The following is a 21,189-nucleotide window of genomic DNA, read 5'->3' on the forward strand; positions in this document are numbered from 1 at the left end:
TATCTTGATTTTACATGGTCAACTATAGAAAGAAGAAAGGAAAGGTTTTTATGGGTCTGTAAGGGAGGCTCTGAGAGAAAGCAGTGGAAAGGTAGATTATCTTTTGCTTCACAAGTCCAAGTATTTTCCCTGCTCTCTCTTCTGCTTCACAGCAATAAATATAATAGGATTTTTTTCAGCCTTTATTCTTGGACTTATTTCTTAGTAGATGTTTAATTTAAAAAAGTGAAAGACAAAAGCGGGGATAGATGGGAATGAGTATCAAGGAAGAACAGGGACACTTGAAACTCAAGGGAAAGGGAAAAACAGAGTAACTCAAGTTAGGTCAAGATTTGTTCATTTTCTTTTAAACTGTACTTGGAAGCAAAAATCTTTAGACAAATATTTGTAGATAAAATTCCATCTAACTGCTTTTTCACACAAAATTCTCACAAATCATTAGTCTGGTCCATAACTAGACAGCTCTTCCAGCTGATCTGGCAAAAAATATTCTGATCTCCTTGTCCCTGATAACACTGAAATCAAGTAGGTGCCCAACATGTAAAATATTAGAGAAACAAATACCTTCTCCTGCCTCATTTTGCTTTACATAGTTTTTACGCTAAATGGTAGACTTTCTGAACACTGCGACAGAGAGCTGTTAGTTGTGAACAAAAATTTCAATGTTTTGGGTTGAGATTTAGCTTAATGCATGAAACCTACATCCTTGCTGTCACGCAATCTCCATTTTCCCACTTTTACAATATTGTTGGCATATGTCTCCAGCTGTCTGTTGCTGACATAGAATTGCTTGTGATTATCTGATGCTGAGCTGTTCCGCTCTGTTTTTGTGGTTTTAATCTCTCCAACAATACCTGAACATGCTCTGCAGATCGTGATTATTGGGGCAGAATACAGCTGTCTTTGAAATTTATTGTCCCACACAGAAAATTGGAAATCCTTAGGATCTTTATATTTGGATTGAATGCGAACTGCACTTCTTTCTGATTTCATAATTTAACATTGCAGACTGTTGACTTATTGACTACAGCGTTAGCATTTTCCAGATTGGCAGACAAATTGCCTTGTAGGAGTGTCTATGCATATTTATACATCATCCAAAGGTTAAATGATAGAATATATTTTAATTGCCTAGAGATAACTTTGCAAATTATATCGCTGGTACCAAAACTTCTAAATTTAAAAGATGAAAGTTATATAGTGAAACCCATATTCTTTTCCAAGTAAATAAACCACTCAGCAGTACTGATTACTGACAGTCTTCCACTGATGTTAATTAAATAGTATCTCAAAGACATAGCTGCCATTTTAGGCAAAATTTTAAGACAGGGAGAATTCTAGTTTTCTTCTTAGTCTTCCTAAGCAGGACATTTATATTGACTGTGTTGTTTGCAAAAGGACCACAATCAAATACACACCCAAATGCAAAACAATTAAAGCAAGGCTTTAAAAAAATGTAAACATTTTTTTCCACTTTCATTTGCCTTAAAATCTGAAGGTTTAAAAAACTAAATCCCCAAAGAAGCTCAAACATGTCATGTGCTGCAAGAGCACCAAATACACTCACTGAGAATATTTTTCAGAGGAAACATAACCTTGGAGCTATTTGAGTATTTAAGAGAGAGTCTAATTGCTACTTACATTTTTTACTTCCCACTTCAGCAATACTTTTCTCTCTAGAATACAGACCCCTAAAGAAATTACTGAGGAATAACAAGTGTTCTGCAAATTTGCTGATTTACAGTGACTGTTCTTATATATGTGCTCTTAAAATAAGCTCCTGCACATGGATTGGGGCAATCCAAGGCATAAATACAGGCTGGGCAGAGAATGGATTAAGAGCAGCCCTGAAAAAAGGATTTGAGGATGTTGGTTAATGAGAAGCTCAACATGACCCAGCCATGTGTGCCTGCAGCCCAGAAAACCAAACCTATCAAGAGCAGCACGGTCAGCAGGTCAAGGGAGGTGATTTTAGATAATCTTTAAGGTCCTTTCCAACCCAAAATGTTCTGCGATTCTGTGAACATGAGTAAATTGAAAGCAGTTTGCTCTCAGTGGAAGAAATACATGACCCAGCAGTAGCTTGGTTACTTGCTGTGCTTTCACCTTTACAAGTGATCAGTAAGAACTCATCTGGAGTGTAATGCATTGAGCATGAGACTGGGAGACAGATGCATTCCTCTCCTGGGGGTTTTGACTAGAAGAAATTATGTGTGTTTAGGTGAAGAAAAAGATTGTACAAGTGGAGGTGCAGAGTGGGAGGGCTGAACCCCTTCAGGGAAATGGGGGAACCGAATCCAGGCACCTCACCAGCCAGGCAAGAGTCCCAACGAGGAGCTTATCCATTAAAAATGGGAGACATCACTGTGGTGATCTCCTGGTTCTTGTTGGTGGATTTTGAAAGAAATCTCCCTTGGACTAGTTTTGAAAGTAGTTTTGTATCTGCACCTACCAGGTGTGAGAATTTCAGGCCGTTAAAATAAGAGGATGGAGGGGTCTTTTTTCCGTCTTCGCTCCAGAGCAAGATGGGAGTTACAACACTCTGTGCTCCATGGTTTATATGGATGGGGTTTGGCACCTTCCACAGTGAGCACAGATGGTATTTGAGATCTTGTACTCAGACAGCCCTGCAGGGTAAGCAACAACTCTGTGGGTTTTCTTGGATTGTAAAGCTGCATATAGACATCTGAGGTCCACCAGAGTCCTTGCTGGGTCCAGCCTCTCTTTGAGTTCACTTTGCTATGTGATGTAGGGGCAAGAATGGCTACTGTCCTTGTTCTTTTGGTCAACAAAAAAATCCCCAAAAAAACTAAACCCATGAGAGCTGTCAGGATTGACTTTAGTGAGTTTTGGAGAGACTGTGAAAATGCCCTGGGAGTGCTGGTCAACAGGGGCTGAACATGAGCCAGCTGTGCCCAGGTGGGCAGCAAGGCCGGTGGCACCTGGATTGTACCAGCAATGGTGTGGCAGCAGGAGCAGGGCAGTGACTGTCCCCCTGTGCTGGGCACTGGTGAGGCCACACCGCGAGTGCTGTGTCCAGTTCTGGGCCCCTCGTGACAGGACTGACATCGAGGGGCTGGAGCGAGTCCAGAGCAGAGCAATAGAGCTGGGGCAGGGCCTGGAGCACAAATCTGGAACAGCTGAGGGACCTGAGGGGGCTCAGCCTGGAGAAAAGGAGGCTCAGGGGAGACCTTAACAATCCTTAAAACTACCATAAAGGAGATTGTAGCCAGGTGGGGTTGGTCACTACCCCCTAGTAACAAGCAATAGGACAAAACAAAACAGCCTCAAGCTGCACCAGGGAAGGCTGAGACTGGATATCAGGAAAAATTTCTTCCCTGAAAGGGTTGTCAAGCCCTGGAACTGGCTGCCAAAGGAAGTGGTGGAGTCACCATCCCTGGAGACAGTTAAAAGAGGTGCACATGTGGTGCTCAGGGATATGGTTAAATGGTAGGCTTGGCAGTGACGGGTTAATGGCTGGAATTGACGATCTTAAAGGTCTTTTCCAACCTAAATGATTCCATGATTCTGTGATTCTATGTAGTGCCTCCAGGTGAGAGGCATGACAGATAATGGTGTCTACTGAACTGTCATTACTTCTTGAGAAATGTGTCAATTCATCACTTCTCATCAGTGAAAATTTACCTAAAGCATTATTAGCTTGATTCCCAATCAGTTAACTATTGAAAGCAGAATCCTGAGCTACTGCACTAGGCTGATTCCTTTTAGCCCTTAAACAAAACTCATACTTCCTTGGCTTTGTGGTCTTTTCTCTTGCATTTTTGGATAAAAGTTGAAGGTATGCCTTATATTTATATTCCCTAAATACTGTGACATACTCTCAGTAGTGCCCCCTTTTGCTTCTAGTAAAATCCCCACCTATCTTATCTTTTCTATTTTATTACCTTTTATATGTACTGGTAAATAATAAGAGAGGGAATTTGGAGAATATAGGTAATCTGAAAGAAATTCCCTATGTATCATATCAGAGAATTTCAAAGATTATAGAAATATTTACAGGGCCCAGCGAGTCAATTTTTAGTCCAAGATTTAACAAAGAGCAAACCCTGTTTGCTCTCACTGTTCTGGAAGGACCGGTTTTGCATTACTTTCTGTCTTCAGAACAGTAAAACTACTTCTGATGAATTTAGCAAAGTATGTATGCTGCAGTGCCCCAGACACTTTCTTATTTTTCTTGACGTTATTTTTTCATCAATTTGGACTGTGTAGTATCTGCAGAGAGTGCATGTTCCAAATATTGGATTGCTGTATTTTTGCATACAAATCTTGTAAAGGAAAAGAAATACCAGACTGTGTGTACAAGCATCAAAATCTGATTATATGCAGGATTCTAATCTTAATATCACACCATCCTCACTGAAAAGCGTTGCAAGAATATTCCAATTCATATTCTGAATGGTGTGTTTCTCTGCAGTCATCTTGCAGATTTCTTATTCCTACCAGGAGAAAATCAGTATACTGAACTGAATAAAAATGTATACATTAAATTGCTTATTCAAATGTCCACCTTTGATGTTTGCAGAGAATTCAAGCAGGAAGCAATGTAACCCAAGCTTTGTTTTATTGATACAAGAGGCTAATGTGAGTTACAAAACAGAAAAGAATGAGAAGTTGCTTAATACACTGGGAATGTGGAAAAAATGCAGATTTCAGTTATTAGCTTTCACAGCTGTATTTGCATAGAAATATACTAACGGCTGGGTGACATTTCATGCATGAACTTGATAGAGCATCCTTAAAAATATTCATGTTAGAAGAGTATTTAAAGGGAACCTCGAACATTCCCGTCTTTGTTTAAAAAAAACCCAGACCCTGGTTTCCCTAGGGTATTCCAGTGCAAGGTATTTCTTCAGGAAACAAAGCTTTCTTTGTTATGAGGAATTCTGGGACTAGCCTAGGAAGGGCCCTTCCTTCTGATCCCACTTTAAAAAAAGATCCTGATTCCCCTGAATGTTAAATATTATTGAACAATAGATGTTGCTCAGGCTTTTGTGGAAAATACCAGCAAAGCAAGAAGACCTTTGAGGTTTAAAACCCCTTTTGGATTATCAGTTTCCTATGCCATTTTCTATTTTGAGGGAACACCTTCCTTGTAAGTGGGACAAAGATGAATGCCAATCATCTACGCTGTGTGAGATAAAAGAAGTTACTCTGCTTTGAAAAACTGGAACAGTACTTGGAGGGGTCTATCACAGTTACCCCATTGTATGAATTTTTGGGAGTTGGGTCACAGCAACTCCTTCCAATTCACGTTTGCTTGTTATGTGTTGGTTTTGTTTTGGTGGTTTTTTGGTTGTTGTTTGTTTGTTTGTTTGTTTTTTAATTCACCTATAGAGCAGACTAGGTGCAGCTTCATTTGTAACTCATAAATGATAAAGATGTCTGGTTTTACTTAGAGTGGAGAGGTTCAGAGAGCACAGTGAAGGATTTTAGATCAGGGAACTCTTTCACTTGCCAGCAGTTTCAGCTTTTATTTTCTGTTCTTTTAATTTAAACATGATTATTAACAATACACAGCTGAGGAAGGCACTTTTCTGAAATATTCCAAGGATTATTCCTGCTCTGTTATCTCCCTTTCACCTTCCACAACAGGATTTTACGTGCTCACATTAGTTGATGTTCTTCAGAAGAGCAGCTGGTCCATCTCTGATTGTGACTTTCATTAGAAGTAGAAAACTCTACCTTCTGAAGTCGTGAGATGTGAGCACTAAGTCCTGGGAACATTTTCTAAAAACTCACTTTATAATGAAATATAACCAGCCTTGAAAGGGATTAGAAGGAATATGACAGAAGTTTAAATTAAAAAGCACTGCATCGTGAAAACATCTCTTTAAGCAGTTTTGACTATGCCTTCACTCAATCCAATTTCTGCAGCTGCTGATTGTCCAGAACCCTCCAAAACAGCAAGAACCATCTCTGGTGTCTGTCCAGACTCATGCTAAAATCAGATCTCTAAAGGAAAGTGGGAGTATGTGGAGGTACCTTTTTGGAAAAAATACGGTCTTGCATTTTTAGTACCTGACCTCCTTTCCTTCTGTGTCTATCCCACATTACTCGTGTGAACCTCTCAAGAAGAATAAGGCTCTGCAGGAAAGGGCTGCAGGATGATTTTCCCTGTCAGTATGAGACATAAATGCTCATTCAAGACAGAACAGTGCTGTACAGACATGGAAATAGAAAACCAAAATGAAAATATTATGAAAAAGGGTCATTAATACCATCTTAGAGGATCTGTCTAAACCATAACATAATCACGGGCAGTGTCTAGTAATGATATTTTACACTGAAGCCCAAAGGTTACAGGAATACTTTAGTCTTTTCCAAAAGAAAGTCACTTTTTCATCTGGAGTACAGAAAGAATCAAATTCTTGCGGTGGTGCAAAATCTATGTACGTAAAGCTACTTTTAGAGTCATATTAGTAAAACGCCTGTCAAAAGCCAGGGGAAAGTCTGGTTTATAATAGGAAAGGGCAAATCTCAAATAAAATTTCCAGTTAGAGTGAAAATATATAGGCTGAAGCCATCAGTGGATGGTAGTAGCAATAAAGATCATTTGGGCTGCAAGAGCAATATCGTCTCTGGAGCAGTTTTTGCAGCAGGTGGCAATGGCACCTGAAGGACGCGTTTTACAGGTGAGTCCATGCACGAGTCAGCTCACACAGAGCCTTCCCTACTTTCAGGAAAGGAGTTTATAGCATGGAAAACAGCATTTTGCCAGGGAGCAGGAGATGGTATTTAGCAAGATTTGGCACAGTGTACATGAGGGTAGGAGCTGAAAGCCATGACGTTTGGGAGTCATTCGCAGCTCCCAGACAAGGCTGAGGGAGGGTGGTGCCGAGGAGAGATGGTGCCGAATGGCAGCCTCCCCTGGTTCCGGTTGACTTTCTGTGTGCACATTTAACCTGTAATTTGGAAGAGGAAAATACGGTCTGGCACACATTCCTGAAGGGTTGCCAATCCCAGATCTATCCATTTCATAGCCTGCCAGAATGGGGAAGATAAGTACCTTACAGACCAGTATCCACAGCAACAGACACCAGAATTTTATATTTTTAATACATATAAAAACCCAAAGAAAATAATTACTTTTTCATTTTCCAATTTTATAATAGTAATAATGACCTTTAGGTCAGGAATTTTCAGCAGTTAATGACCGTCTGGCTTTTTCTTTGGTCCTTGGTTTCTCCAGCCAGTCATTAACAGTGAGAAAAGTGCCTTCTCCCATGGTCACTTTGGCTTAATCGTTAGCTCTTCTTGCTACAGAATGCACCAGCTGGGAAATAAGTGTCTCCTATGTGAATGGATCCATAAAATGTTTCTTGGGTTTCATTTCTTTGAAAGAATATTCTGTGAGGGTGTGAGAGTTTACTGTAAAAGATGATTGAGTATTATCCACAGCTCTGAGAAAAGTTAGATCACTCTGAGGAATTGGGACCGAGGATGGTTAAAGGCCATAGATTTCAAAAGATTAAATCTTCAGAATTTATCTGTGTAATCTATGTTCCCCTACTCTTGGTAAATGGAGTGCTTTGGAATTATATATGGACACAAATATTTTCTTATCTTCTAGGATCACACAGGAACAGGACCCTTTTGTTTGTTTATTTGTTTGTATTTTTATATGTAATCACTGTGATGCTGAAAGCACAGAGTGGCAGCAGTGTCTCAAGAGTTAACATGTATTTTAAAATATAAAGGGGAACAATCCTTTGGAATGCTTACCCTGCTCCATCTGGATAGCAGATTCCCTCCTTCCAACCACCCTCTCTCTCAAAACACCTAGAAAATGTACATGACTTTGTTCAGAGGAAAATTCATTTATGCATGGAAATGGCTTTGTTTTGCACTTCACTGTAAGACAAAAAATTCAAACCATGGAATGGAGGTATCTTCTGATCACTTTATTGATCATATTTTTCACAAAAATTAGCCAGATTGTGAGTATATTGTATGCCTGAATGTACATAAACCTTTTAACAGTCTGCAGTTCTTGTGCAGTTAGCTGAGTACTTCTTTAACCTGTATGACTTTTAATGCCATTGTTCCAATACAGTGTTACCCAAAAAATTGTGAATATCACTTTCCTTCAAGGTATATATGAGCTTGAAACTAAATGTGTAAGAAATGGACTATTTAGAGGACAAATAAATCCACAAGAAAACAAGAGTTTTCTAAGCCACATATTCAATGTGTAGGGATTCCTAGTAGTAGTCCAATGTATGGTTACTGCTGAAGTCAGGTAGTAGTGAAGCATCTCCACTGGCAGAGTAAAAGAAAATGGGAATTTCTTCTGTAGCAGATTTAGTCAATATGGTGTCCTTTGAGAATTTGGTACTAAATATGGAATAATGTGAATGATGAGCCTAATTTTAATGGGTTTTTTTGTGAAAAGAGATTTAGCATCTGCATAACTTTTACTGGAACTATTAACTTTTCATTTTGTATCTTTAAGTGAAAACACAGAGTGCACATGAAAGCTGCGGACATCCGCTTTTGCTTGAATACTTTTCTTACTTTTCAAGAAAAATAAAACCAGCAAAATATAAGGAGTGTTCCAAGAAAGAGCCACTTAGGAGTCCCACAAGGGCTGGGACTGTGCTTTGTGGTTTCTCCACTCTTGGAGTGACAGTATTACTTTCTAAGCTGAGGCTTCATTTGCATTTTGAAAGTACAATTTACTTCACAGCAGGGCTGTGCTGTTTCTAAAAGGCTGGACTGGCTCGAGGATTTAAATCCAGTGAGGTTCCTGTAATTCCCGTAACAATGAGTTTTAAAATCTACACCTTTGAAATAGCTCTGCACCTTTAAACTTCAAGCTCAGCTCCATGTTAAAGCAGCTGGCTAACCATTAGAAGAAATGGGAAAGGTCCAAAACACAGGAGTGACAAGTGACTTGTGTTTTCTTCGCTGCTTTAATGGATTTCTCCTCAGCTTCACAGCTAACCAGTGCAGATTATTTATAGATTTTAAAGCCAGAAATTAACACTGTTCCTTGTAGGCAGAAGAAAAAATGTATGGGATCATTATTAATTCTTCAGCATTATAATGCCTTCTGGCTCAACATGTGTGCAAGGGACCAAGAGTAAACATGCATTTATCATCATCCCAACCCTTATCTGTCCCAGAAATGTCCTTCAGTGGAGAACTGTGAAAGAGCCTGCCTAAAGGATTTAAGACCTTCTATTTTTTTGCTGCTGATAAAAAAAAATCTTTAATCTTCGCTGTAATTGAACATTCAAATGTAAAACACTGCAAACACCAGTTTAGAGTGTTCCTTTTTCCCAAAAAACCCCAACCAACCAAAAAACCCACTATGGTGCTAGTTGCCTTCATATGAAGCCTTTGGGTTTTCTTTCATTGGGACAAATTACCTGGGTGTCCTTGGTACCCAGAGAGATCTCCCCACTTCCAACTCAAACTAATTTTGGAGTCCTGACATTCTCTTTGTTTCCTTTTATTTCCAGTTTCACCATTGCTCTGAGTTCCTTTCCCTTGACAGCAACCTTACATACCCCTAATAGAATTCAGCTGTGGAGGGAACACAATCCTGGCAGGAGGCAGTCTACCCAATCCCTTGCTGTCCACTGAACTTAGTAGTGCAAAATTGTCCTTCACATAATTTTAACAGTGTCCATGGAGTATTTCCAGCAATCAGCCTGTCCTGTCATCTCTCTGCAGCTCCCTGTACCCCACTGTAACACGAGGTAGAGGAGACAGCAGTGCTACAGCAGCTGGTATTGTTTGATCAGCAACACAATCCTTGCTGGAATTTCATTTCCCTTGCAGACTCGCTACTAGAATACATTTGTCATCCATACTTTGTAGCAGACTTATATTTGCCTGTAATTACACACCAGTCTGGCAATACTTTTTTGTTAACATAATGTACTGCCATTTAAATCCCCAATCTTAAACTGGAGTATTTGCAAAACTCTGTAATTGCTAAAATAATAAAGCTGCCATTACTGTATGGGAAGTTTACAGCTTGTTGGTGAAACACTTACATTGGCTTAAATACACCTGTATGGATTCCTTATGCTTTCATGTGCTGATAAGGACACAGATTTCTGCTGGGCACAACAAAAAGTTTCAGGCACTGTCACAGGATGGCTGAGGCTGGAAGAGGCCTCAGGAGCTCACCTAACCCAGGCCCTGCTCAAGGGGTTGCCCAAGACCGTGTCCAGATGCTTTTGAGTTACCTCCAACGATGGCAACTCCAGAAGCTCTCTGGAAACCTGTGCCAGTGCTCAGTCAAAACTGAACTTCATGTTTTTCAGCTTATGGTCTGTCCCCATGTAGGAGGAAGTCTATAAAAGACAACCAGGAAAAACAAGTTCGGTGTGGTTTTACTCAGTGCAACGGGCACAGATCGTACTGCAAATGCCTAGGGATATGAAAACCTGTGAAGACGATATAGTTTGGCTTCATTTAGTGTGGGTGTTTTGCAAACAAAAAACTGGTGATGCCCCTCTCTCGTACTCTTTCTGTGATTTTTTTTTTCCCCCCTATTTTCACATTAAATAGTTCTCCCTATGTGATTGTTCTGTTCCTAATAGAAATAGCAGTAAGAGTTTGCTCCAAACCATAAGCAATGTTGCCACATTACCCTTTCCATATGTGTAGCTCTAAACACCCATACTCGGTAGCTAAGGGTCTCCAAAAGTTTGGGAATTTGTGCTAAAATTTGCGCCATCTCTAACCCTTGTTCGACACACCTGCACAGCCTTTCTCAGCTCTCTCTGCTCATTTGGGGGATGATGGGGGAGCTTTGTGCTCTTGCAGTAACCCCCAGGGCACGGAATGGAGTGCAGGTGGTTCTGCATTACCATGAGGATCTCCATGTAAAAGCTGATGCTGGAGTGCTGTTTCCAAGTGGCAGATGAGTGTGGGGTTTGTGTCGTGCTGTCTGGCTGGGAAGGATCCACTCTCCTCACCCATGTCCCCCCTGCCCCTTTTCCCTGCTCTCTCTGGCTCTGCCCCAGCCATCAGAACAAATCCCACTGCATGTCACCCCTCTGTTCCCCTCCAAAGGTGACCACCAAGTTGATCAGAGCGATGGAGCACCCCTCCAAGGAGGAAAGACTGAGAGAATCAGCATTGTTCAGCCTGGAAAAGGCTTCAAGGTGACCTTATTATGGTCTTGCAGCACCTGAAAGGGACTTTAAGATGAGGAGAAACTTTTATAACAAGAACATGTAGTGACAGGACAAGGGGGAACAGCTTCAAATCGAGAGTGTAGGTTTAGATTGACCATCAGGAAACAATTCTTTAAGGTGGTGAGGCCCTGGTACAGGTTATCCAGGGAAGTCATGGACGCCCCGTCCCTGGAAGTGTTCAAGGCCAGGTTGGACGGGGCTTGGAGCAACCTGGGATAGCGGACGGTGTCCCTGCCCGTGGCAGCAGGGTTGGAACGACACGATATTTAAGGTCTCTTCCTACACAAACCACTCCACCATTCTCTGGAACAAAGCCTATTTCTACGGCACGCGTGTACAGTTTTCAACCTGGGGGCAAAAAAGAGCTTCCCGAGGCTTTTCCTGGGGCCGAGCTCGAGCACGGGCGCCCGCCGGGCTCAGGCCACGGCCGAGGGTCGGGATGCGGGATCCCCGTCCCCGGCGCAGGTGCCGGTGCGGTGCGGGCCGTGTGTCCCGCAGGGTAGCGGCAGCACGGCGGCGGGGCCCTGGCCGTCCCGGGGCCGTGCGGGGCCGCGGGCGGGGCGTTGTTAGCGGCGGGCACCCAGCGGGGCCGCGGCCGCTCCCGCTCCCCCCGCCCGGGCCCGCCCCGCTCGCGTCGCTCCGCGCTGGATTGCTCGCGCCTGGCCGGCGCCGTCTGGGGCCCGGCGGGCGGTGCGGCCAGGCCCGCTCAGCCGAGCGCAGAGGCGGCCGCAGGAACAATACGGCGGCGGGCGCGGAGCCGCGCGGCCGCCCCGCACCATGTACGCGTTCGTGCGGTTCCTGGAGGACAACGTGTGCTACGCGCTGCCCGTGTCCCGCGTGCGGGACTTCAGCCCCACCTCCCAGCAGGACTTCGACAACCAGAAGGTCTACACCGTGTACCGCAACCCCGAGGAGGCGGCGGACGAGGACGACGAGAGCCCCGGCGAGTGGGGCGACCGCCTGCTGCTGCACAAGGCCCAGATCCTGGCGCTGGCAGGTGAGGGCGGGCCGGGCCGCGGGGGCGATGCCGCCCCTGCCCGCTGAGGGAGGGCGGGAGGGGAGGGGGCGGCCCGGGGCGGGCGGGGGGCGCGGGGCCGGGGGTGGGGAGGGGCAGCTCCGAGCGGCCCCGGGACCGGGGAGGGGGCCCAAGGGTCGGTTTCCAAAATACCCGCGAGCCCCGTGATGCGCCCGGCGGTACTCGGGGCGGGGGGGGTGGGGTGTGTGGGGGGGGTGTGTGGACCGTGGAAACTTACCAAAAAAAAAAAAAAAAAAAAGGAAAAGTTTATGTTTTCGTCTACGGCTTAATTATAGTGCCTGGAGTCATTTGTGTACCTTTGCAGTTGTTGGCCAGATTTTGAGGGGTGCTGTTTTATGTCCGCTTTGTTAGTTTAAGTGACTTCACAAATTGGAAGGCAATAGTGGAAGCAGACCTTCAGGTACTGCTCTTGTTAAGCGTCGGCTGACTACATTTGGTTTGTTTCATGTTTAAAGATAACAAATGTTTCCAAGCTAAGAGGACCAATTCAGGCGTATACTGGGAAGTAAGCCCCTATTTTGGCCATTTGAAGGTGTTCGGCCCCTGTGAGATAGTACTGTGGGTACATTGCCCCCAGATAGCGACTCTTTGGCAGTGTTTCCTTGAAGATTGTGTGTAGTTACCTCGCTGCCATAGTCATAGTTGACATGGCAAGGAAGTTTGGTGGTTGTAGCAAATTGCTGGTTAGGGTGGACTTGCCCAATAGGCTTTTGAAAGACTGTAATGACCATTTGAAAGGTCAGTCTGGGTAGCAAAGAGGACACTGGGTTCTTACCCTGACTTTTATAGTTTGGGTAAAGTACTGGTTATGTTTATTTCCCCGAATATGGAATGGGTGTAAAAAACCGTCTTTTGTTTAGTATGGAGCTCTTAAAAGGCGGTGTTGAGTTCTGATGTCTAAACAGAGTAACTTGGAGTTAAAGTCATGTAGAACTGGTATTTTTCTAATTTTATTTTTGAAAGTTAACAGTTCCTAAGCCAGTTTAGCCTGGCGGTGGCCCAGTTTGTCCCTGGCTCAGCCACTGACTTTTGCCGTTTTCCTTTTTCTAGTATTTGCCATAAACTGATATCTCAGAAGAACCAGGGACAGCCAAACTTGAGTTCCCTGCAAGGCTTTTCCAGTTTTTGAGTATCTGCAACTCCAGAATTTCAGGGGAGCTAGTTAGGCCATCTAGCAGAAGAGTGGATTCTCCTGCTGGGTTTTTGTCGTCCTGTGCCAGCCCATGCTTTGTGTGTTCTGTCTGTGGCAGAGGAGTGTGTGTGAAGTGTTTCTTGCAGGTTCCCTGTTAGATCCGTGGAAGAGAACAATCTCAGTGTCTGGGGTTTGCACAGCCTCGTCCCAAAGGCAGCTGCCCATTGGACTTCACCTTCCTCTGTCCCACTGGGGAGCTGCAGTTGCAGTGCCCTTTCAGTTCCTCCTGTCTGTCTCATCATAGCTAAAGTGAAAAATTTAGAAATAGACCCTGTACTCACATGTTGAAGCCACCAGGTTTCCTCAGTTTTCCAGCAGTGAGTGCTTATTTTTGCCAGTGCCCTTGTTCCAGGCAGAGCCTGTGTCTGCTCTCCTGAATTTTTCTGCACAGTTTCTCTTTGTTTCATGTCTCTTGAACCAGAACAAACCAATATATTCTGTTTCCTCTAGAGAACAGGACTTGTTACCTGTATTAGTGATTTGCACTAATTGCTCTCCAGAGATGTTAATTTCTACAGGAAATTCTCCTGTTGAGCCAGGAACACAAGGAAACACCCAGCTATCTTTATTACAGCTGTCACATCTCAATATATTCCAACTAGATCTGTGTTTTGCATTCTTGGAAAACTTCTCACCTGAACACCAAATGAGTCTTTATTTCTGTGCTTCTTTCCACTCGTAAAAATACCTTAGGAGAATTCAACAGAAGTTGTATACAGAGGATCACTTAATTTCTGAAATTGTCATTTCTCCCCAAAATGTTAATATTGGTGTTTGTTTTTTATTGTGGTTGAGAATCTTGGAGAGAAAACTTGGCCTTCTATGAAGACATCATAGTACAATTCTTGGTTTATAGTGACCAGCTCCGATTATGACAATTTTTTGTGGCAGACATTGCAAGTATAGTGGTATACAAACTGCTTATTTAGTTAAAAATAATTTTGCAAGTCTGCAATAATGTTTCTCATACCAGTACAGAACTTTTAATTCTAAAGATTTCCAGCCCATCTTAGTAATAAGGTAATTAATGTGTATAAAGTTGGTTTTAGATTTAAAATATACATAGCTGATTTTGAATTTTTGGAAGGAACCCTTACCTGAACAAACCATACATCAATGACTTTAAGGTTTTACTGCTTTGGTCCAAGAATTCCCCAGTAGGAAGAGGTTTCAGGATCAAAGTTACGCTACAGATATTAAATTAAACCAACAACAAAAGAGAATAGGAGGGGAAAATGGGGGTTTTTGAGCCTGCAAAATGTTCTTTTACAATTTGAATGGTGACCAATTTTCTTGCACATAAAGCTGCTCAAGTAAGCAAAGTTCTAGCTTTTTATATATATTTTCATGATCAAACGCTGTCCATGCAGTGGAAATTAATCGTATTTTGAGAAACAGATCCATTTGTTTTTCCTTTCTCGCAACATGAAAAAAGGAAGGAACACAGATACAAGACATATACTAATGTGTTTTGTTTTTTTTCTTTTGAAAAGAGTTTTCCTTTCCTGTTATGTCTAAAGAAATTTAGATGCCTTTCAAACTTTTACCCTTGTAATGTAGAAATTCACACAGGCCTAAGTACAGGTTTATGCCCATAATGCACAGCTCTATTGGAGCACTGGTTGTGTAAAGAGTTGATAAAACAATTGTCCTCTTCTGAGAGAGTCTGGAAGCAATTCTTTGATCCTTTGTGCTGAGCTTGGATGGTTGAAAGCCAATGCAATTGTGAGGGATGTTGTTGTTACAGAGCAGAGAGCACTGCTGTAAAGGCATCGTTTGTTTAAAAAGGAAAAATAAAAGAGGGAAGTGTGTTGAGACATGCTCAGAGCATCAGGTAATTGTGACAGATTTGGTATATCGTGGAGATGAAAGCTGTTGTCTTTTATTCTGTGGTGAGTAGTTTGTGATAGTGTCAGAGAAGAGTTGTAGATGAGCTCTGAGCAGCTGTGCCTTCCCTTGTGTCCATGTGTGCGTGATAGGGAGCTGCTGAGACTGCTGGGATGTGTTGGCCTTGGAACTTCCCACTTTTTCAAAAGTTAACCAAAGACTAGGGCTCAAACCAGAAAGGTTGACCTGACTGAGTTCTAGACCTTCCATCCACAGAAGGCATATTAAAGTGAATATCCCTTGCCTTAACAAGTTCAACACCTGGCTACCAGCAGCTGATGCTCTGTACTAATAAAGGAATAATTTTACTTTCCTCTTGAATGGAAAATAGACCTCAGCAGATTGGAGTTTGACTACAGAGCAGTTTCTTGAGGTGACGTTAGCTGGTCTGTCTTGTTGAGAATACAAAAATAGCAGACAGCTTTTCAGGGAGAGTTTGAGTCTTCCTGATCATCCACACCCATCCTTTTCTCTTCTTTTCTGTCCTCTCCTCAAAATGCTCCAAAGCTGTTTTTTTCTGGTCCCTTTCCTTGACACACATATGCCACTTGCAGCTTTTCCACACTTGTCTAATAGTCACTAGCAGGATGTTATCTCTGAGCATATGCACCTTATAGCAGCATGATCTTTAGATGACTCCATTGGAGCTTCTTCTTTCTTTTCTACGTGATGAATGGTAGGTGGAATGAATTGAGTTTCAGGGCCTTCTAAAAGTTCCCTACTTCAGGCTGTTTGTTAACAAGTTAATAATGACTGTCTTCTACAAGGAGATGTTCTTTCCTGACTACAGTAAATAATTGTGCTCTCTAGTTGCTGCCCTCAACATTTCCCACCCACACTTTCATAGCAAGCATATACCCATCATATTCTCACAGCAGGTTCTTAGCTGCCCCAGCAAATGTGTTAATACCTAGAGCATCCCTATCCTTTCTTGCCCCTTTATAAAGTGTTACACTCCACTTTTTATTGGAGTAGGTTATGTGATTTTTAGTTTTAAGAGCCCGTGTAGCTCATAGTGAGATACTACTGTGTATTTCAGAAGGATGTAAAATCTCTGCTCGTAGAAAAATTTTTAATTAAATGATTCTCGGACCGAGTTTTGAGTAAAGTTGAGAGTGTTTCAACTTCTTAGTGTGTATCCAAGCTTCTTTGCTATGAAAAGTTCATGGAGGAAAAGACCCTTTGTCAAATTCTGGAATACATGAAAAATTTGCAATATGAGATTTTAGATTATATTAAGAATATATGAAATTTAGGTCAGGAAGTCATCTTGATGTGTAACATTTAAGTCCAGGCTTTTATTGGTATTTCTGTAGTCTTGGGCTTCTCCATGGATTTTTCCTCTTCGCATCATTCTGACAGCTTGGGGAGTTGGAGTACGTAAAGCAGGTCCTGGCTGTGGCCATTGTCCCCGTGCCCCATCCCATGTTCCTGGATGCTCCTCCACATGTCCCATTTCCTTTCCCAGGGCAGTCCCTAGGGTGAATGAACCATTGTGGTAGGGACAGCTGACTCTCTGTTCCCAGGAGTCTCTGGGCCTGTCCCCTGCTGGGATACATTGCTTGGATGGTGTGCGACAAGACCTGGGCAGAAATGACACCAGGAAAAACGTCTGAGCACCTGCAGATGCTTCTCAGGTGATACCAAGGGTTGTCCTGAGTAAAGAACTACCAAGAAGAGGTTGTAAGAAACCTCCCAGTAGTTTCTGGTAGTGGTTCCTCACAGGCTCTTTTTAATTTGTTTGATTTTTCCTGGGCTGGTTTGGGGGTATTTGGGATGAGCTTTTGTGTCCCTGCCCTTGAGCAGCAAGTCCAGCTGTCCCTAACTGTGGTGTCACCTCCTGTGCCTGTGCAGGTCTTGCTGTGCTGAAGGCCCACTCCAGTCAGGGAGAGAAACTAAGCCCAGCAGCTTAGGCAGTGCTGAAATAACCTTGTTCAGAATAGCATTTTTACTTTTCAAATTTATATTTTTTATATTTTTACTGTGATATTTGATGTACATGGCCTACTTTGTAACCGTAGCCAACGTGCTACTGCTGCGTTTTTACCTTTTCAGCCGGGAAAAAGAGCTGGTTGTATGCAGAGGTTCAGAAATAATTTTATGTAACAGAGTAACTAACTACTTCACACTCCTAAATATAGTCCTGAACACAAGCGTGGCAGTATTCATGAAAAATATTTAAAGCTAAATTTCACACTCATTTTGTATTTGGTCCGTTTCTGGTTTATTTTTAACTCAGGTAAGATGAAGGGTGGAGGATTTTTTTCCCTTCTTCTACATTCTAGTGTAGGACCATATCTGAGGTACGAAGGCACAATTTTGTGGGGTCTTTTTGGTGTCATTTCTGTTTGTCCAGTGTTGAAGCTTTATTATGGCACATTTGACACAGCTAAATGGCAGCAACAAAAAACATTTGGAACTTTTAAAACTGTGACAGCTAAGTTGTGGTTTGGAGTAACCCTTTTAAGAGTGATGATGTCATCATCATGCTAAAATGCCAGTAAAAATTAATTTAAAAGCTGGGATTTTTCTGTGCAAGAAGATTTTGCAGTTATATTTAATGTCCTCCTTTCCTGTATTACCCTGCTTATTCTGAATATACATTTTTTTTCTTTGCTTGTCTTTAACCCTTCTCCAACCTTTGACTGACCTGCTTGTTCCTTAGTCACATTTGCTTTTTGCTTCACGTTAGTAGTCAGAAATCATTAATTTATTTTTGTAACATAAAGACATACAGTTGACCTACAGTATTGTTGTCTTTTGTGGCCTTAGTATGTATGTTGCACCACTTAACACCAGTTATGCTTGTAAATGTTGTATAAGCTCAGCTAGCATACAGTAAAAACATGAAATTCAGGATTTTAATAAAATTGACTTCAAAGATGGTATGGTTATGGTAGCTATGGTAACTAAAACTAATTAAAATATGCTAAAATTTGCAGAGGAGTGAAAAGGAAAAAAAAGTAAGTTAAGGTTTTGTTTTCATAATGTAACAGTAAAACATTTTTTCCAGTGTATTACCTAAGTGCCAGTCAGTGAATTATTTGTGTTTTTTAAAGAATTCATTTAAAATAGTAGAGGCTGAACCACATTGTGATTTTTGTATGGAAACTGATAAAATGCCTAAATCTACCCGCTATTCCCATAATATGAGTTTACTCTTTGGGCAAAGATGTTGTGGAGGCTTCCTGGAGTGCTCTCTGTAGGCTCCTGCCTTACCTGCTGGATGGCTCATGGACAGCATCTCCAGAGCTTTGTGGCCTGTGTGATCATCAAATCATCACAGGGTTTGGTCCTAATGTAATTGTACAGTCTAATACAGACGGACTGGTGAGGGCAGCCAGGTTGACAAATTATAGCTGCCATTGGGATTGATGATCTCTTTAAATGAACTTTTGAACTCCTAAAGAAATGCATTGCTTTTGTTATAAATGTTTTTTGTAAAGATTCTATCATGCTCTGGTTTTTGAAAAGTGATGCCCGTAGTTGAGTTTCATGTGTAGGTGCAGAGGAAAGATTTAAAGGATGGCATTTTCACGTCCTGCTTGTTTTCAGGGTTTCTTTTTAATTTAATGGTAATGCTGTATTAGTGTGCTTGTTTCAGAAAGGATTAAAAGAGTTGTTCCATAATAGCTGTAATCCTTTGTGTTTGACATGTGTGGAGTATTGTACAAATATTAACAAATCTGTACAACACTTCAGTGGGCTAGATGGGGACAGTAAGATGAAAAGTTTGAATTGTTCAAGGTCAGTATTTAAGTAAATATTGAATCCAGGATTAAAACTGTCCTCAGTCTTGTAGAGAGCATGATTTCCTGTTTCTCAGCATAGTCTTTTCTTAACTTGATTGTCCAGCTCCATGTATTTGTGCTGCAGCCAAGTTCTAGTACCATTAAAAGTTAAATGGAAGGGAGAGTTTTGTTGGCAAAGAATAAGGACTGGTTTTAGTTGTATTAGTTTCAGCTGTGTTGCCTTTGGTTAATTAGGGTCTTAATGAGATTTTATATTCACTTCTGAACTGAAAAATAGATTCCATATTAATAATGGAAATTATTGAAGAAAATCCATGGAAGTTTTTCTTGCAGCAGAAGTCTGATGTTTCCGGGCTGATACTCAAGACTGTAGATCTGAACAATCTGCTGATAAGTGAGCACATGCAAAAGGAGAATGTTACAAAACGCTTGAGTGTCTTCATGTGCATTAGAAATTTGGCTACAAATAGGTGGCCATATCAATAGCTCTCACTCCTAGCAGAATTAGGCTGGGTATCTCTGTTGTTCCATTAGAAGAAAAACCTCAACATTATTTGCTTCAGTAGCTGGTATGGAAGGTTGTGTTTTTAGTTTTAGTTTATTTTGGTTTTTGCAAGTGCAGCAGCAGGAGCCATGCTCTGTGCATTTACTTGTGTTGCTGTATTAAATATTAATGAGCAAGAGCCAGTCTTGATCTAGGACTTCAGAGATGACTTAAGAGGTTTATATAATCTGTGCTCTGCTTCTGTAGGATTTTGGCTCCTTAATCTTTCTCTCCCTTCTTTAGTGCCTTTGTATGAAGCAGGTGTGGCTTTCTCTCCATCATTAGTGAACAGTCTTTGGTTCAGGCTCCTGGCACATCATCCTTCTCACCCATCATCTCTAAACCTGTCAAGCAGTGGTTTAAGACCTTTCTATCTTGCCTTTCCCCAGTTTGATTAAGAATTATTTTCACTCTGTTTCCTACTCTTTAGACTTTATTGAAATTCACTTACAAGATTTAGCAGCCTTTTGGGCCAGTTCCTCAAGTGTGTGTCTTCACCTTCCTGTGCTTATCAGCCCTGCCTGTCACAGTGCTGCTTGATGTGTTGTTCTTCCCTGACTTCTCTGCTCACTTTTCTTTGTGCTCTGCAGTCAGCCTTCCAGTCACTCACTTGTGTGTTGCTGTCATTTGCTCTTTCTGGCGAAGTGCTGCAGAACTACCTAGTTCTTAAAATTTTGGGAGTGATACAAGCCCAGATGATAGCATCTCTCAGCTCTGCCTTTTTAGTGCTAGCTTTTCTCACTTGCATTTTTTTGTCAGCTTCCCTTTCTGACACCCTTAGCAGAAATAATTTTCAGTTTATGCTTAGGATGTCCCAACATATTTTCCTACAATTTTTGTCCATTTGCCTTGAATCTAGAGTCAAGAGGGGGATTAATCTCATTTGTCATTTCCAACCCAAAATCTTGCTGTCTTATACATACTCCTCATCACTTTGTTGCTTACACTCAGCTCTACCTTTCTGTCCAACTAAATATACTTCTGAAGTGCTTTCACTGTGCCCAGTGTTTATTTCTGGAATCTTTTTCTCTGTCCTTCCAATAAAGCTTTCCTCTAGCCTGCGGGGAAAAAAAAAAAAAAAAAAAAAAAAAAAAAAAAAAAAAAAAAAAAAAAAAAAAAAGAACAAAACAATATAGTAAATTTTACTACCCAAGTCCTGTATTGACTGTGCCAGCAGCTAGTTGGCCTCTCTTTTGCACGCTTCTCCCTTTTTTAGCTGCATTGATTTTGGTGGCACCTGTCCTCTTCAAATAGCTGCTGCATTTCTGCTGCTGTCTGTTGGCCTGTGTTTGTTACTGTCATTCTCAGTTTCTTCTTTGGAAGTGGTTGTAATCTCAGTGTACTCTTAGCTCAGGCATGTTTTATATGAGGTACATTTCTTTTTGCTTAGTGTCCTGAATATCTTCTGAACCTGCAGGATCTTTCATTTCCTGAAATAGCATCTCTTCTTCCTGGTCAAGTTCTCCTTTAATGTTTGCATTAAATTAGCTAAGAAAGTAATTTATAGGTGTGGTTTGGTTTTGTTTTTTTTTTCCCCAGCTTCAAATAAGCTAAGGTGGCTTTTTTAAAATTATCATGCTGTTTTCCTTCTCAGTCACAGC

General features: G+C 41.7%; 1 protein-coding gene across 5 annotated transcripts in view; it reads left to right on the forward strand.

The window, feature by feature from the left end:
- LOC120756363 (BEN domain-containing protein 5-like) overlaps positions 1–21,189 on the forward strand; it is an 887,649-nt gene that overhangs the window by 518,868 nt on the left and 347,592 nt on the right. For 2 of the 5 annotated variants that reach the window (XM_040072627.2, XM_040072628.2), the window contains exon 1: positions 11,900–12,174. The exons of the other annotated variants lie outside the window; for them this stretch is intronic. In XM_040072627.2, the coding sequence (XP_039928561.1) occupies positions 11,955–12,174 (220 nt within the window). In that variant the 5' untranslated portion in view covers positions 11,900–11,954. Of the gene's footprint in view, positions 1–11,899; positions 12,175–21,189 lie in introns of those variants that run through there. 5 annotated transcript variants of the gene reach the window in all.

The sequence above is a fragment of the Hirundo rustica genome, chromosome 9 (assembly GCF_015227805.2).
Source record: "Hirundo rustica isolate bHirRus1 chromosome 9, bHirRus1.pri.v3, whole genome shotgun sequence".
Lineage (NCBI taxonomy): Eukaryota > Metazoa > Chordata > Aves > Passeriformes > Hirundinidae > Hirundo > Hirundo rustica.